The 19085-nt window shown below is 33.4% G+C and overlaps 1 protein-coding gene across 3 annotated transcripts in view; it reads left to right on the top strand.

Moving 5' to 3' along the window:
* The window catches only part of LOC100378139 (uncharacterized), a 65461-nt gene extending 46775 nt beyond the window's left edge, over positions 1 to 18686 (top strand). For 2 of the 3 annotated variants that reach the window (XM_085493877.1, XM_085493878.1), the window contains 5 exons: positions 989 to 1132; positions 6835 to 6905; positions 7370 to 7472; positions 13349 to 13499; positions 13898 to 18686. In XM_085493877.1, coding sequence (XP_085350003.1) covers positions 989 to 1132; positions 6835 to 6905; positions 7370 to 7472; positions 13349 to 13499; positions 13898 to 14980 — 1552 coding nt within the window. In that variant the 3' untranslated portion in view covers positions 14981 to 18686. The remainder of the gene's footprint in view (positions 1 to 988; positions 1133 to 6834; positions 6906 to 7369; positions 7473 to 13348; positions 13500 to 13897) is intronic. The other variant, XM_002739790.4, reaches the window with a different exon arrangement.
* Positions 18687 to 19085: the final 399 nt, after the last annotated feature.

Consider the following 19085-nt stretch of genomic DNA (forward strand, 5'->3'; position numbering starts at 1 on the left):
CTGAGACTTGGTTCAGACATTGCTTATCATTGATCGTGCTCACTTTGCAAGCTTGAATTTTGTCAAGTCTCCCACTGTGAGGTGAAATGACTTGAGATCAAATACTGGGAACTGCAATTTAGCTACCATCAACAACTACAAAAATTGATTATGTTCATTCTACCCACTTCACCTGTCCCATCTGCATATTGCTTGAAATTTTTAATTTGTGGTTTGTTGCCTTGATATTACCAACTGTATTTTGCTTAGTAACATCTGCATGTGTATGTCTTTTATGTTATACTTTGAAAGTTCAGAATTCAATGACAACAAAAATACACCACAAAACATAATACGAGAAAACTAATTAACAACACAAAAAAACAACAACGCATGCTTCAACTTCACCACCACTTTTTTTTTTTTGACTGCTTCCTGCATGCTGTCTTGACCCTTTTCTGGTGATGGTCTCTGTTGTAGTTTCTTTTGCAAGATACGAAAAACTAAAACAAGGCAAAACAAATCGATTGTATTGAATATGTTATGCTTTTGTAACTGCATGGAATATCATTATTTGTGTGTTCAGAAAAAATTCTCCACGCATTGCATTTTTTCTTTTGTTTTACTGTTATTTAACTCTTGCATGTTGCCAGCACTATAATTGACCCTCCCTTTATGGACCCCCTAGGTGCTTATAGAAATGGTAGGGAAGTGGGTAGACAAATGAAAATGACAACTTTTGTAAGCATAGAACAGGATTGGTTAATCGTAAAATAAGGTAGCATGCACTTTGCTTGGAACAGAGTGTGGTTGGAATGATTGACATAAATTGAAGAATTTGTTGGAAAATAAAAATTCTCCTGTTCCTTATTCACGTTATGCTTAAAAAACAGCTGATTTGGCGCAGGTTTGCTTTTTTGCTATAACCTAAGGGGTCTATAGAGTGCCCCCCTGAATCAGGGTAGTTGTAGTGCGGCCCAGTTTCTGATCTCGTCAACCCCCCTCACAGGTGTAAGCGGAATTATAACGGCCACAGGTGCCAGTATCCTAAGCCGGGAGGCAAGCACTCTGGTAACTCAAGTGAAAACTGCAACTACTGTTTAAATGGAGGTACATGCGAGTTCCTTGATGAAATTAACCAGATTGTCTGCAAGTAAGTAGAATGTAGCCCTCCCTGAAAGTTGGGAAAATCAAGAATACATTGCAATAGATAACGTCCCAAGAATCCAAGGAAGGCAAAGAAAGGACATTTTGTCATAATAATGGAAAAATTAATTTCTGTAATGGGTAATTTTCAGTCATGAAATTACTTGTTCTTCAATAGCCGTCATTTCTGGTTACCAGAACAACAATTACAATTATGCAAATTACCTATTCAATTCTGAATTTGTCATTGGTTGTTCATGTGATGAGCATGTGATGAGCATGTGATGCTCCACCACAAATCTTCTTATGGCTGTGTGACAGTCTTTGTTTCTATCTAATGTATTATATTTCTCTGTCTCTGTCTGAAACATTTTTTCAAACGATCCCCTTTTAACTCTTATTTACAACTGGTAGAACTGCAAAAGTTTGTTGTTTTAGCTAGAGACTGGGTAGTTGTGAAATGCAATTTCATGGCTGGAAACTCAAAATTGTGGACTTGGCCTAAAAAACTTCTTGTTCTTTGGACAGAGAACTTCTATATTTTATTACTATTTATTTATTTATTTATTTATTATCGTTTTGGGGTTATGGATCACAATTGAAAAATACTGACATAAAAATCTGTGGCAAAAGGCCTGAGCTGAAATGAGAACAGTATTTTCTTAGGCCGGGCCTGAAATGTTTTTTGCTTGGCAGTTTGGTTCTGTGTCTTGTTGCCTTCCAACTATTTTTTTCTTATTGAGAATAGTTAAGGACAAATTGGACTTATTTTATGTTCGTTTTCATGGTTGCCAGACAGAACTTTTTCTTTTATTGACATGTGTGCAATTCAATATTATTATTATTAATGTAAATATTTGTATAAATATTTGTGTTCCTTATTTCCTCCAGTAATGACTATGTCATGAACTATGACATGACACATATTGTATTATTTGTATGTTGCTATGGTAACATTATAGTATGTTTATAGTATTTTCCACAGTGTTCAGTCGGGTATTGAACAATTTTATTGAATTTTTTTTTAAATTTGTGCATAATGTACTTTTTTTAGGTTACACATCTTGTGAAAGCTGCATTTTCTTGAGATTAATGTTTTCAGATTTCTCCCCAGCTGATGAAGTGCAGCTTTCAAGTGTTTTTGAAAAAAAATTGATAAAAAAAAATTAAAAAGTTTTTTTTTTTTTTAAATGCCTCTACCTTTTGTTGGCATAGCAACAAGAGGATACGAAATTTTAATCCTCGCTTTTGAAATTGTAACCATTTGAACGCCATAAATTTCCAATAAATGGTCAGACATTTTGCACGTTTTATTTATTTTTAAAATTTGTTGTTCATTTTGGACCAAATAGACATGGTTTCTTATTATCGACATCCAAAGTTGTGAAGATATATGGAACAAAGTGGCGTTCAAAGGGTTTATAGAAAAAATAGTATTAATTTTGATTTTCTCTCCAATACATCAAGTGCAGCCTATTTTTTTTTTTGCACCATGTAATTTGTGATGCAGATTATGCAAATATTTTAATAATATTAATTAAAACACCAACCTGCCAAACCCTCTATTTTAATAATAGAACTCTGCTTAAAAAATTCAAGGACTTTTTCCCAATTCTGTAGGGTTCACTTTAAGGTAGAAGCCTACTTATAATGTTTGAGAAAGTTATTCAAAAATTGCATGACAATTGGTTTACTGTGCACTACTGTGGAGGTATATCCTATAGTTCCATAGTAACATAGAGCTTTTTTTTAGAGAACATTGTCCTAATAATCAAAAATCACTATTTTTAGAACAAGTTCATGGAACCCAATGTTGAAAAAAAATTGCATTTTGTGTCATTTTTTATAACTTTTTAAAATAATTCAGGATAATAATAACTACCCCATCAATCCTGTTATATAATTTGTTCAACCTATGTAGCTACCTAACAACTTGAGATATGACACAAAAACTAATAATAAAAGCGTTATAATACTTAATATAGTCGCAATTAACTATAAATACAAACATTTTCTGAAAAAATTAAGCTGGTAACTTAAAGTCAATATATTGACTGGGAGTACAATTTATTGCAAAAATGAATTATCTTGTTATTTTTTTTTTTTATTTATGAGTAGGTTTCTACCTTCAATTTTATATTTACAACTGTTTTTAGTACACCATTTCTGAAGCAGTACAGTACCTGATATTCTTTTTATATACACTGTTGATTTATATTTCTGTTTTGAAAACAGATTAGACTATCACTAGTTTTAATTTAAATGAAAAAAGAAAAATTTTTCCTTTCAAGCTGGACAATTCCACAAAAGTATGACACTACACCACATATATTTTTTTTTACTGATAGAATTGCTACTCAAGAATACATACTGAAAGTATTCACAAATGTTAAAAAATAATTAACATTGGGTTATTATAGCTGTTAGGATTACCAGGGCACATTTTGTGAGTCATTAAATTGTTTTTTTATTGTCGTAGTACAACAATGATTCTTCTGTCATGTTTTCATCAAGGAGAAAGCTTGTCAAAGATGCTAGAAATTACAGGAACAGGCAACAACGGTATTTTTTTCGATGCGTAACGTCTTTCGGGATCTAAATATGATACTGCACCTTAAACGTCTGAGCTGTGGGTTGGACTACTCCAAGACAATTTACAAAATCAAGAAAATGTTGATTATCTTTATTGATGTTCGAATTAATCAAAAAACTTGTTCACGTAACACATTAATTAAACAGGTTATGTGTATAAAAATTGCTTGCCGTTGATAGACTGCATTTACTTTAAGCGACTTGTCTGTTACATGATCCGAGGAATGGAAAATGAGATATCTTTACCAGGAACAAGTTCTTAGTACATGTACTTGAACCGTGGTACCTAAACTTGTCTGTTCTGAACATACCGTATATTATTCAGCATGTTTTTAAAAACTGGTTACGTATGGAAAATATGAGATGGGGACGATTGGACACTTGTGTAATGGACTCAGATGAACTAAGAAAGGTTTCACAGAAGTCATACGGAATACTCTTCCCATTAATGTTTGCCTCAGTTGCATGTCCCTGTATTGTCTAGTGTCTTTTGTCCACTCCTTGGCAATTGAATTCACCAATGACTATCGGTATGTCTGTATTGGAATATTCCTGTTACAATAATTTTTGTTGTTGTTGAAAGCCGTGACAAGTTAAAAAAAATACCCAAATATGTTATCTTAATTGTATATTTTTGTAAGTGATTAGTATTTATGTATGTTATCATCTTCATCAAAATATAATTCAAATCAAAATAACCTTTCATTTTGTAAGATTCGAATTTAATTTCAAAAGCATCATTAGGTGCAACTTTAAGATTTTAATTCACTTTGGAAAGCTTCATTACGTACAACTAGTGTTTAAATTCAGTTTAGAAAGCTTTTTTTAGGCATAAAGAAGGATTGAATTGAATTTAGAAAGCTCTTGTTAGGTACAACAATGATTTGAATAGAATTTTGAATGCTTCATTAGGCACAGGCAAAATTTGATTTCAATTTAGATAGCTTTTGTTAGGTGCAACTAAGATTTGAATTCAATCTAGAAAACTTAGGTGCAACTAAGAAATGCTACAATAAATAAAATATTTTTTTATGTAGCTAAAAATTATGTACATTATTTTGAATACAATTTGATTAATATGAGTTACATTGCTCTGTCATTACATAATTCAATTTGTATTGTGATGGTAAATTTTGAAGATAGTTGCAGCTTTGTGAAATTTAAAAAAAAATTAAACTTATGTAAGATCATTTTAAAAGGAACAGACATTCATTTAAAAAACAAAAGACTAATTTGCTGGCTGACAAAAACTTTTATGTGGTAATTAGCATAAAAATAGCAGCCATTTTGAATTAGACAGTTAATTCTATTCTTTTCTTCAAACTTTCCCAAATGGTTATAAAGAATAACTTTGCAACCTTTCTGGAGCTTGTGCCAATCATGTGTTCATTGATTCTTTCCCTAATTTAAATTTTTTCCTGGCTTTAATTGTTTTTCTGTACTTCATTCCTCACACGGATGTGACCAAAATTGAACTTTTTACGATAATGAAATTAGACGTCAAAAAAATTTATTATCTCAAATTTGGGCAGCAACATATTTCAATAACCAAAAAAAATGTCAAACTATACTCCGCTTCCTAAATTTTGGCACATAACTCTGTGTCCATGGAAACAAGCCTGGCTACCCTTTTGTTTATTTTCACATTTGAATATTTTGGTACAAACTATCAAATATAAATTTTCTAATCATTAGCCTTTGAATATATTTTACAATTAGGATGTTGACTTTTACATTATAGAAAAAAAAATTCTTTTAAAATGATCACATATTTGATAAAACTTAATAATTATATAATTTGTGTCATTTATACTTCATTAGAGGTCATTCCACCTGACCTCGGATTAGACTTTCATGCAAGGGATCTGCCGTTTAAATTTTGGAGAGGGGAGGGGTGGTCTAGGGTTTGAAAACTTTTCTGTTGAATCAAATTCTTTTCCCTATCGTACCTCTCCTCTATCCAACTTGCTTAATACAGATTCGTCATTGTTAATTTCTTCGGAGCAGCTTGTGGTACCTGTACAATATTTCCAAAGAGACTGCCCCAGTGGTATTCTAAAGTTGCTTGTTCATAGCTGGCATTCCATTTTTTCTTTTCTTTGGACAGGATGATAAACCAGGGTTCACTGTATAAATTATTATAAAGTTGCTGTTTGATTTTCAACTGGTGCCATTTTGATCCATAATTGAAATTAACAAGTTGCATTATTCTTGAGTTATTCATGCTGGATCTGGATTTGATTTTAGGACTGCACATCATAAAAACCCTGTCTTGCAGAATGTTATCTTGAATTCCAACGTCAGATCAGTCTCTCGCAATTGAACCTTTTCACCACTGGACCTCTTGCCCAAATTTGTCTGCACTTTTTCTTATATTCTTCAATGTTTCTGGAAATAAACCATAACTTTGAAGCCAACAGACAAAATTTGAGTCAGTTTTCAGTTTTTACTCAAAACAAATTTGGCTATTTTTGTTTCAATCTATAAACAATTGTGAATTTGTTGTAAAAGGAGGGAACTGGTGATGAAAAGGTTGAGCAGTTTACAGTGCATTTTTTCCATGCCTCATATTATTACATTATGTATAAAAAGAGTTTATAAAGATCTTCATTTTATCTTACAGTTTGAAATTTTTTTGGTGGCAGGTTCTTTTGCCAGTGGAATTTATTTTATTGGAATAAAGTATTTTTTCATATAAAAGAAAACTGTGTGATTCTTGTCTGAAGAAGGAAAAATAATAATTAAAGCAATTTTTTTTTAATTAATTTATTTTGCTCCATGTTAATAGTAATAATAAAATAAACTATTTGTTTTGTTTTTTTCAATGCACTACTTTGTTTCTAGCTAACAAACTCTATCATAAATGGAGATACATGTATATACTTAATATATTCATTTTTATTAAGTGGTGTTTTAATTATATGCATAATTTAAAGCTAACTATTTTGTTTTATCGTCTGACTTCAATACCACCCCCCCATTGCTTCTTATAAGGTATTAAAGGTGGTTTCTGACCGCACTTTATTTATTTAATTTTTTTTTGCAAATTGGTAAAATTGCGCACCTCCTCAAAAATGTTCTAATCTGGCACACCTTTTTTGTTCATTTTGTTTTCAGTTGTCCAGCGCCGCATACCGGACCAAGATGCCAGTATAAGGATCCATTCCATGTTGAAAGAACTAGAGAAGGTAAGTGCCTCAATTCCACCCCTATCACCCCTGGATATAAAATGGTATATCCCTGGCACGTGGACTCTCTTCCAAGCAAATTGGAAAAAAAATCTCAAGCATCGGAGACGTAGTTAGGGAATCATATTCAATGTATGCTGTGTTTTTTTTTCAGTTTTTTTTTTATTTGCTTGTATTATGAATTATGTTCTTTGTTCCCTGTTCGTATTCTGTAGTTTTTTTTTGTTTGTATGTATATTCTCGTTTGTAAAGTTAATGTTATTTTTTTAATCAACATATTTATGAAACCTTATTACTTATTGCATTGCATGAAGGACTGATTTTTACTTTGATAGACAAGGCATGGATATTTTAACAATGTTATTTTGCTTACCACCTCCCCTGCATGTTTTTTTTTTTTTTTAACCTTAATCACCTTTCTGTGTTTTAGCTTACACTTAGTTTTTGTTGTTTTGCGTATTCAGATGCAGAACAGTTGCAAGCGAAGCGAGTTCTTACCGTTGTCGGAATCTTTGTTGCCTTGTTGGTTCTAATCATCATCTGCATCATAGCATGGTGCAAAGCCAGGTGAGAACGCCCAAGCCAATCAAATGACTTGCACACGGTCATGTGATGGTCACATGATCAATACAGGCAGCATTGATTGGCTCCCAACTTACTAATCATTACAATAACCTTTGGTTGCTTATATTGTGATATTTTTGTGTGTTTTATTTATGGTGGTTGTGAATGTTTATGTAGCTGTGATTTAATTGGCTATTACGTGTCATGTGACTACATGTGGTTTAACCATTGGCTGTTGAATGTGATGTTATTTCGTACCAGTATCTTGTTGGCTCTCCAAGTTTTAGATTTATTCTACTGTTTGTTTTTTGTGTTGGTCATTTTTGTGTGTAAAAAGGTTAGAAGAGATCTGAGCTTACAAGTTGACACTTCTTGTGTGTCTGACCATCTTGGTAGCACTGGCAATTTCAGCGAAAAATAAAAAAAACGAATAGCAGTGGTTGCGCGTTGTTGTTGTTGTTTTATAGTATTATAGAATATGTATCGGCATATCTTCTGTGAGTTACATTATGACTGTGTCCCACAATGGCAGAATTGTAAAAGTGCAATGTTCGTGTATGTGTCAATCACCACATTTTGTTATGCACTAAGATTGAGAAGATATATAATAAAAATGGACTTTTTGACTTCTTTGTCAGACGATACCCTGCTGAATGTGGTCACATCGACTTATTCGTCGGTTGATATTCCTCTGTCATTGTAAATTTTCATTATTATAGTAGTACACACACTCAATGAATTTTCACCTATGAATAATTTACCGTTCTTATGAATAATTCTATTTTTCTCATGAATAATTGATTATCGCCATGAATAGTGAATCCTGCTCATAAATAATTGATTATTCCGTGAATAATGAATTTTGCTCTTGAATAACTGCTCAAGATGTCATCTATCTAACATTACAAAGTGTCAAAAATTGTTCATTTAGAATTTGTTTTTAATAAAGAAAGTATTTCTTTCTATTTGCAGGTCAGATCATAATTGTACTCATTACTCTGTGCGGACTACTGAGCCCATCGAGCCCACTCCGGTGTAGCTCACTAAAATAATGGGGTGGGAAAGACGGGGGAATGACGAGGGTTGTGGATACCATATTTGTTCTATTAGAAGTGCATTTTTAATAGAAGCGCACATAAACCCAAAATTACATTTATTAAATGCTAGATCTTTGAAATATGACCATTTGTAACCCTAGAAACATCTGTCATTTACATATTAGTATGTGCTACTAATTGGAGCATATATGGTAGAGGTATAATTTTATTTCTAAATTTTATTTTAAATCATAAAAGTCTACATATTGCTCCAAATGTTGTATTGTCTACATACTTTATAAATTGGTGCTGTTCAGTATGTACATATCAACTTTTTAAAGTAACGCTACAGCATGGATTATTTGATTTCCCGGCATTGACAGTTTTAGAGGTGTACACCTGCACCTGCTTTTCATTCCAAGCCCAGTCTACAGTATAACTTTTTATACAGCTCACTGGTGTCTCTGTTTCAATCCACTTTCATGATGTGTCCATTTTCCAGGTGTTCCAACAGGTGATAATTTATTAATATAAATAGGTTCTTTATTACCATTACCAAAATATTATAATTTTTATTTTATTTCTTAAATATTGTGTTTTCTAGCTTATTCAATTTATTTTTGAGAATGGTAACTGACACAAAACTAAAATGAGGGTTATTTTAAGAAGAAAAACCCCAAAAGTATGATTCTGTTATTTTTAATTGTAGTACGATTTTGCTTGATGGGGAAAACTCTTGATATTTTTGTTTTAATTTAAATTTAATTAGTGAAATCCATTATTTGGATGATAATCCTCTTGGTTATTGTGTTAAAATACTTACCACCAGTAGTAGTAATAGTATCGTATAGATGATTATTTATTTATTACACTTTAATACACTTGTGCCCTGTATATATTATAATTTTATATGTGAAGTCCCAACCGTGGTTTCTTGCCAGTATTTTGAAATAACTAAAATTAAACGTAAAAAAGTTAGGTTCAAAGAAGAGAAAAATTGAGGTGTTCTTTCTTCTAAAAGAGTATGCTTCTTTATTGCATTGTTTGACCAATCATCAGTTGATCATGTGATGAGTTCTGACCAATCACTCAATCATCGGTTGATCATGTGATGAATTCTGACCAATCACTCAATCATCGGTTGATCATGTGATGAATTCTGACCAATCAGTCAATCATCGGTTGATCATGTGATGCATTCTGACCAATTGAAAATGTGGTCGGTCTTTTGTTTTATATAATCAAATAACTGCCAATCAACAGATCGTTACTTATTGATCCTCGATTATAAATGTCTAACTAAATCATAATGGTTGTTTGACGACATTCAAGAAAGCTTAATTTAACTGGTTTATTTCATTACAGATAAATATCAAAAATTTAAATTAGTTTTTTTTTAAACTACAAACCAGCATTTCAAGCTCTTTTTTTTTTTTATAAAATACATCATTATTTAGTTACATCTCTATTTTCTCTTCAGTGAACTTTTGCATATCTACATACCTATGAATACTCTCATGAACTTGTATAGATCAACAATAATGTTGCCATGGTTACAACCATGACAATTCTCTAACTACTAATGTTTTTGTTTGTGATGTACATTTTATTTTTGTATCCTAGGTTGTCAATTTTATAAAATAAATATGTATATTTTGTTTGTATTTGTATTCTACTGACTCTGTTCTATTAACATGCCTGTAGCTTGTCTTCCAAATCCACTATCTGTTTGATAATGTCATAAATTATACACAAACAATGAGGGTGGAGGGACAGAAAAAATAATTCCCACTGAAAATAATGTATTCTATTGTATCTGTTATTCCATTTTTTTCTATAAGCACCGGGTATAAATGGGTAACAAGCCTTACTATAACAGTGTCCTAATCCTATATCCTTCAACTTTCAAACTGCATCTAAAATTTGGTTCATACAATTTGGTTAACGACAAATTCTACCTTCTCTTTTTTGAAAATGACTTTGCAAGCTTAACATGCCTGTATTTTAAACTGTTTTATTAGCTTCATGTCATCTAAGATGATAGAACAGATACGTTCATATAGGTGATTGTTCGTCGCCAGTCATCCATCAACATTTTCCACTTCTAACCCGCCCAATGTCTTTGAAACTTAGGTGGGCCTCTGCCAGATTTTTCTATTTCGCGGCAATATCATTAATTTTCCAATTTTAGGAATATTTTTAAAACTAGACAACATCTTTTATTATTTGTTTAATTTGGAGTGCTTAACATATTGTTTATGTGTAAAATAGCCCCTGGTCTTTTCGTATTTTCACCAGTTCAAAGTTGTAGTCCGGGTAGCAGGTCCAAAACCAGACGTTGAAGTGAAAAACATGATGTTCAACATACTTCCTGTTAGAACAACATGTCTACCCAATCTACACATGATTGGAAAAGTCATCTATTGTTCCCTTTCCAAAACGTTGCTGATCAAAATCAATAAGAAATTATATCCATCCATAGGAAAATAACTGTCACCCTATTTGCTCTTAAACTATTAGAAGTGCAACTCCAATAAAAGTACATTTAAAACAAAAATTTCATATATTGCATGCTGGATTAAGACTTATTTTAACCCAAACCTGTCATTTAGTGAGTGCATGCTACTATATGAGCAAATACTGTACATTTATTAGATTTCGTTTCAATTACGGTTGTCTTCATTATTATCAAAATGGTCGCTTTCTACATGGCTATCTTCACTGGTGATTGACAATTGACTTCACAAATAAAAAATGTCTGAGACTATACAAGTTCAAACTAAAAACTGTAAGCTTGAATTCATCGTCCACATATTAAGTAAACATAATAAAATGCGTTTGGAACTATTTTTTGGCAAAACCAAATTTGTTTTTGAATTATTAATAGTTCACGATTTTCATAATTGTGGCAGGAAGTGATCTTATAGTTAGTTAATTTTTATAGCTTTATTAAATATTGGTGGTTGTTATGCAGGGCATGTTCAAATTCTGTGTAAGCAATGTATTTAACATATGTATACATTGCCAAGAGTCCTATATCAAACACGATGTAGTGTGACGACCACGGCTCAACAGATCAGAAACTATTTTACACTATAGTCTCAAGCCCCAATAAAGAATGATCTCAAAGTATTAAGAATAGGAATATTTATAAATAAATGACAACCCACTCATTTGCTTCTCGAGTGACCTTTGACCCCATTGGTATAAATTGTCAGACCCAGAAAAAACTATTTAAATTACTGGTGCATGCTCATTTAAAACATGTCCCTAACAACTTTTTCCAGGTTTTTAGACTTTTAGAAAACAAAGCAAAGAATTGACTATTAAATGGCAATGTACAGGACACTAAGAACTGAAATATATCTTTGTCAGGTGGCTGATAAGTCTAATGTAGAGTTTTGTCATCTAGGTGGGTGGCCAGATTTTGAAATGGTATATTTTTATATGGTAATAAAAATAATCTCTTTCTTTTAATAGTTCTGGAACATTCCATTTTCAAAGGGGGTGGGTACCATTTATAGAGCAAGCTTAAGCTTAAGCTGAGACTTGTTTTCTGAAAAGCTGGTTTGTTATTGAGCAGCTCCATGGTATTGTTGGCTTTCAATACAACAACTTTTGTAGGTTTCCAGTCATGTTGAAACTTTCATCTCATAAAATTGTGTCAGCCTTACCTTTGCTGGAGGGATTTTTTTGAGCAGGTGTTTTAACAAGTTCTTATATAAGTAATACCAGTGATGATACACCGCAGATTGTTGCACTGTGTGGTGTTTTATATGGGTCCCATGCGTTGAATCCAACAAGTGTCAAGTACAAAAATGTTGTCGCTTTGAGGATTAAAGCGGGGGAGTTGTCACCTGCGTATGCGTCAGATGGCCATAGCGTGTCATTGTTTACAAACGAGCGTCTACCCATGAGCTTTTGTGTTTTAGCGTGTATTGTTATCGTCGCAGTTGATGACCCTCCCACTTTAATCTAAGATTAAGTATTGGTATAAACAGGTTGAAGCATTATTATCTTCACTAAAACTGTTAGCATGTTGTCGTTGTTAACATATCACTTGCTGGCACTATTTTGTTTCCCCATTCATTTCTATAAAGGTTTCCAGCAAGTGATGTTTTAACAAGATGTGTGAAAACTTCTAAAGACATATTTCCAGATGCATTGATTTTAAGTGCCATAGTTGTTTCACCGCTTTGTGTTTGATGTGGCCCCCCTGCAACATATGTAATATGTGCAAAATGCATTTCTTATGCAAAATTCAAATAAGTGCTATGGCACAAAAAACTAATCTAAAACAGGATTCTGAATGCCATGATGTTGAGGAGTTTGACAGTGTCCACATATAAATTGATAGTAGAGCTCTCACCCCGCCCTTGGGTTTTTGACACATGTTTAAATCTCCTGGGTGGAGTATTTGATAATGCTGTAAAAAAAGTCCAATTCATGCATTTACAAGGTGTATTGTGTATTTCATCTATTGTGATTGGTGTGCTAGTCTGTAAGTTTCAAACTTACTATCTTGAAGGGTGGCGATCGTCATGAAATGTAGTGTTTAATATGGGTATTGTACAACACATGTAAAATGCGTTCTTTGTTCGGGTACTGCACAATTAGAAATCAGGAACTGAACATGTGACCATCATCTTTTAAGATTTATGACCAAGCAGGTATTAATTCAGTTTTACAGATGGCAAGCTCACAATTGTTTCACTATGTTCATGTCTTTACACAATGTAGGTGGAGTTACATAATATGCTGATTAGTACCTGGCAGTTGTTTTTGTTAGTGCCTTAGAGTATGTATTCATACTTTTCTTGTTTGACAAATTTCTGTTTTCAGGACTGGGAAGAAAAAATACCAGAAAAGGCAAAAGGAGAAGGAAAAAGAAAAGAGAAAGAAGGAAAAAGAGAAAGAAAAATTGATGACATATCCTGTAAATAGGATTAATGGAGATGTGCCCCTGAATGAGGATTGTTATACACCAATGCAGGTGAGTGGCCCCTGAATGAGGATTGTTATATACCAATACAGGTAATAGCCCCTGAATATAGATTGTTATACCACAATGCAGGCGAGTGGCCCCTGAATGAGGATTATTATACCGCAATGCAGAGAGTTGCCCCTGAATGAGGATTGTTATACACCAATGCAAGTGAGTGGCCGCTGAATGAGGTTTGTTACCCACTAATGCATATGAGTGGCCCCTGAATGAGGATTAATATACTGCAATACAGGTAATAGCCCTTGAATGGGGTAAGTAGGTGAGTCGCCCTGAATGAGGTTGGTTTTATTCCTATGCAGTGCACCTGAGTGAGCATTGTGAAAACCGCTGTTTGATAAAAAAAAATAATTTACGAATTGATTAATTTTCTCTTTCTGTTCTCTTAGTCTATGAAGAACGATCCAGATGACGTACAAGATGAACTGGAGCAAGAAGAGGAAACTTCATTTGTTTGTCCCCTCTCACACAATAGCGGAATATCCTCCGCCTATAAGGCATCACCAGATGGTTGCTATGGAGATGGTAGTCCACATCACAGTCTTGGTAGTCGGCATAGCAACAACAGTCCATACAGCAGCTATCGTGGCAGCCCTCAGCGCGTTCATCAAAGCAGTCCTCGACACAATTTTAGAAATCACTCGTATAGTCCAACACATTCTCCACTTCAGGACGTTCCATTAACGATCGAGTCTATCAACCCGTCGTATGCCAATCCGGATCACAATAACATGTATAATCAGAGCGGTGGGGAAAATGATGTGAACGCACCCTTGCATAATGGAATGAATCTTGCAATCCACGAGACTGATTCAGATCTAGAAGACGAAATGCCACGCATGCCTGTAGCTGAAACTGAGGAGGAAGACCAAGACAGCAATCTTGATGATAGCTATATTTATCTATGCCAACAACCAGATGAGCCTGTACCTGAACATGCCTTTATACGACCCATGCTAGACTCATTTGAAGTAGGATCCAACGACTTTTCCTTGGCTGAGGCTGAAGACAGTAGTGTTTACACCAATGATGGCGATGTAACAACTAATGCCAGCGAATCAGATAGTGATTCATCAAGTAGCGCTAGTGATTCATCATCAAGTAGTGATGATAACACCATTCCAAATCTTCTTCTTGAAACGCTACAACAACCGTACATGCCGAGCGATAAAGAAAGTGGGGAATATGCTTGGGACGATGAGGGTTTGACTGTCCTACAACATCCTGAGGCGAATCAACCAAGGCATTGTTTTGCCAATCCCCATGCAGTAACAAATCCGTCACCAGAACACAGACAACGACAACAACCTCAACGAACTGCCCCGATTGCAAACCACTATGCCAGCAACCCGCTTTACGCTCGTCCTCAACAATCCCCAAATCAACATAGAAACCAGGAAATGGTGACAGACGAAGAATATCTTTCTCGTTTGAAAGACATGATGGAAAACCAGAAAACTCTTAAAATATAAAAAAAACAAAACAAAAACATGAATAGTTCTAATACAAAAAACTTAGTAATATATGTAAATTTAAATACAAACAAACTATTTTCAAAATGAAACTATGATGTTCCAAGAATGTCATCTAATGTCTAACAATATATATTTGTCACATGTTCACTACTTAACCAATTTTGATACAACCGCCAGTATGGAAGAAAACTTTAATTATCTTTAACTTTGAAGAAAAAACTAAGCTCGTCTCTTCATTGGCTGCCAGATTTTCAAATTCTGCCATTTCTTTGAACTGAAATGATTATTCATAAAGCACCATTGCTTTTTTAAGAATTTTAAGATATCCCTCGCATATAATTTATTTTATAACGAACCTATTTGTATATTGAGCAATCCACATAATTTTAACACAACTATTCTTATTGTAGATCTAGTATAAACTAGTTTAAACCAGATCTAGTTAACGAGTTCAAACCAGTTTGGTTATATGATAAACATGATTTCTCTTATCAGTGTTATCAACGAGGGGGTATTCGCAAAGGCATTCATCCTTGCGTTACACAGTGTTACTGAATTTGTGCCGGTCAAAATTCATTAGCATCTGAAAGAAGGTTCAATACCTTCCTTGGAAAGTATGTTGCGTCAACGTTCCTTTAATGAAACTTTGTTTGTGTCATGTTACCATGGATTCAACCACCACAATGAATTTTATGATGTGACCATTAGTTTGTTTTTTCCAAAATGACATACTTTACATCTGTTTTTTGTATTGTCTAAATTATTGTTATATTAAGTTTGATACAGATTTTTGGATTTGTTGTTTTTTTGGGGGAGGGGGGACTATTATCTGTGTACTTGTAAATATTTGTGTTCTTAAAAGAAAATACTTTTTTTTACAAAGGGATTTATAATGCATTATCTTCTCAGAAGTTCATTTAGAATTAGCTAGTTTGTTTTCAGTGTCCTTACTGGACTGCATTATTAACTTAGATTGGGGTTCAACCTATCAGTCTTCTTGTTGACAAGTTTTTTTTTGTGTAGCCTCATTAGGCTCCAGAACTAGTATTATGCATATTCTTAAATTCATGGTGCCAGCCTCATGCATATTCATGAGTTCATATTAATCTTATGCATATTCATGAGTGAAAGATCAGTATTATTTGTAGTCATGAGTTCATGCCAGTCTTGTACATATTTCTTTCTGTGTCTGTATTTTAGCTTTATGCGCCATTGTGAACCTGAAATGTTTTCAAAAAAAATTAGCTTGGTTGGGCTTAGCTCATCAAGATCACATTCTATACAACTGCTAGTCAGGTAACAGTTTAGTATGAATGTATTGGCATTATCAACTGCTTTTATAGCAATCATATTTATTATTCTGACAATCCCTGAAATAATATGCACCAGTTTCATGCATATACATGAGTAAAATACAGGTATTATGCATATTCATGAGTTCATGCTCGTCTTATGCATATTCACTAGTAAAAGACCAGTTTCTATGCATATTCATGAGTTCATGCTCGTCTTATGCATATTCAAGAGTAAAAGAACAGTATCTATGCATATTCATGCTCGTCGTATGCATATTGATGAGTAAAAGGTCAGTATCTATGCATATTCATGCTTGTCTTATGTATATTCATGAGTAAAAGACCAGTATCTATACATATTCATGCTTGTCTTATGCATATTCATGAGTTCATGCTTGTCTTATGCATATTCATGAGTAAAAGGCCAATATCTATGCATATTCATGAGTTTATGCTTGTCTTATGCATATTCATGAGTAAAAGGCCAATATCTATGCATATTCATGAGTTCATGCTTGTATTATGCATATTCATGAGTAAAAGGCCAATATCTATGCATATTCATGAGTTCATGCTTGTCTTATGCATATTCATGAGTAAAAGACAGTATCTATGCATATTCATGCTTGTCTTATGTATATTCATGAGTAAAAGGCCAGTATCTATGCATATTCATGAGTTTATGCTTGTATTATGCATATTCATGAGTAAATGACCAGTATAATGCATATTCATGAGTTAATACTAGTCTTATGCATATTCACAAGTTCATGATGCCAGTCTTGCATAATCTTTTCTGTTTCTGTGCAAGAACTCGTTTAAGCTTAATTCTTTATTGTGAATCTAAAATGTTTTCAAAAAACTTAGCTCAAATTCTATAAAATTACTTGTCAGATAACAGTTCAAATATGAATGTATTGGCATCATCAACTACATTTATAGCAACCATATTTATCATTCTGACAATCCCTGAAAAACATGACTTTCAGGCTGAAAAACAATCAAACTTAACAAAATATTTATTATGCAATTTTATTCGTGGGCATTTTCTTGTGGTTTCACCGCCAATGTCAATCTTTTTCAGTCTTGAAATATGTTCTGCATGTAAATCAGAAACCTGTCTGATTCGAATGCTTTTTTTCTGTACTGGTTTGCACATATAAAGCTCTCCGTCACACCACTTCTTTTTGGTTCAGAGAGGTTTCACTGAAGACCTAAGACTTGGCGGTGAAATTGTATAAATTTTTGATAGCAATTTTTTCTCTGGTTCCACGGACAATCTATGGAAAGACGATGCTTTTGTGGAACCCAAGAAACTATCAAGACATTGCTTGTCTTGAAAGCTTTAATTAAAAAGAGGTATTTTTATTTAGATGAATGTTTTATATTGAAAAAAAAAAGTCTTGTATAGTTTTGCTGTTTAGTATATTTTCTCTAGTTTTAACCAGTCACATACGTTAATAGTACAGTCCATGCATAGTGTGACAAAATAAGTGGGTTTAATAATTTATTGATTAAAGGGATGTCTAAAATAGAGGAGGGTTGGAGTGTCGATGGGGGTTCAGAGATGCGAGTGGGGGTGGTGAAGTGCTTTCATAGCTTGAGTTCAATTTTCAACTATGTCCTGTCCATTCCTCTGTTTTGATGACGTGTTATAGCAATGTAGAAGAATGACATTTTACAATTGAGTGGCATTTGCAAACTGTTATGTTTTTTCCAATCTTGGTACAAATTTGAAATGAACAATTTTAATTGTGATGATGCAATGTGAAATGCTGTTTTTAAAAAATGATCACAAAATATCAATGAAATGTGTGTTGAATGGTAAAAAATATGGTATGTCCACCGACCCCCAGTAGTATGGAAGGATATGTTGTGCCATCGACCAATATCTAACACTTGAGGGCGCCATTTCCTTAATTCTATTTGCTAGAGGGCAGTATAACTCTGCTTTGTACTTTTAGTACTTGAACTTTTTTTTTCCCCGTTTCCTACGCAGAATTGAAGTAGGACGTGAAATCACAGGTCACCATAGAAACTGTACTTAAATAATGCAATTGCAGCTTTTCAACAGAACTATTTTTAGAAGACCACCATTCCCAGATACTTTTTTTCAAATTCCCTCACCCACATTAATCGTATGCTCAACATTTTGTTCCCACTCCATTGAACCTTAGTCGTTTTCATGAGAAACACAAATTGACAGGGAGGATCCACAGTCATAGTTTGCAGCCGTTTTATTTTGTAATGACAAGTTTAAGTTATGATTGTAAAAAAAATATTTTTGTGAAAAGTTATGTGTATTTCATTGAGATGTATATGCATGTCTATTTTGTACTGTTGTACAGAGATAAATATGAACGAATTACTACAATAAAATGCTGTCAGTGGCAGTAATACCCCCTCAAGCTGCATCATATTGTCTTTTTGTAGTGACATCCATTGAAGTACCGTACTTCAATCTTCAACTCAAAATTAAATCAAAATGTAATGTAGAGACTCCAATTGCTTGGAGTTGTGAAGAAGTGATGTTATTTTCAATTTGCCTAACAGTGGCATAAATTGACCTTATGAGGGCGATGTACACCAATGGCGGTAAGACTAACCTTGCTAGTGTCACAAACTTAAACTGGAGCTCCTAAATCCCTAAGATTGCACCATTGAATACTTTTGTTAAAATCTGAAAATTAATCCAATAAGCAACCCTGTGCTTAAATATTTTTTTTTTTTGATTCGCTAAACGATAGCACTTGTATAGCTAAGTGCTCTTATGAGTAGCTTTCCGTGCAACAGTTGGAATTCTCTTC

Source organism: Saccoglossus kowalevskii, chromosome 19, assembly GCF_978046115.1.
Source record: "Saccoglossus kowalevskii chromosome 19, keSacKowa6.1, whole genome shotgun sequence".
NCBI classification, from domain to species: domain Eukaryota; kingdom Metazoa; phylum Hemichordata; class Enteropneusta; family Harrimaniidae; genus Saccoglossus; species Saccoglossus kowalevskii.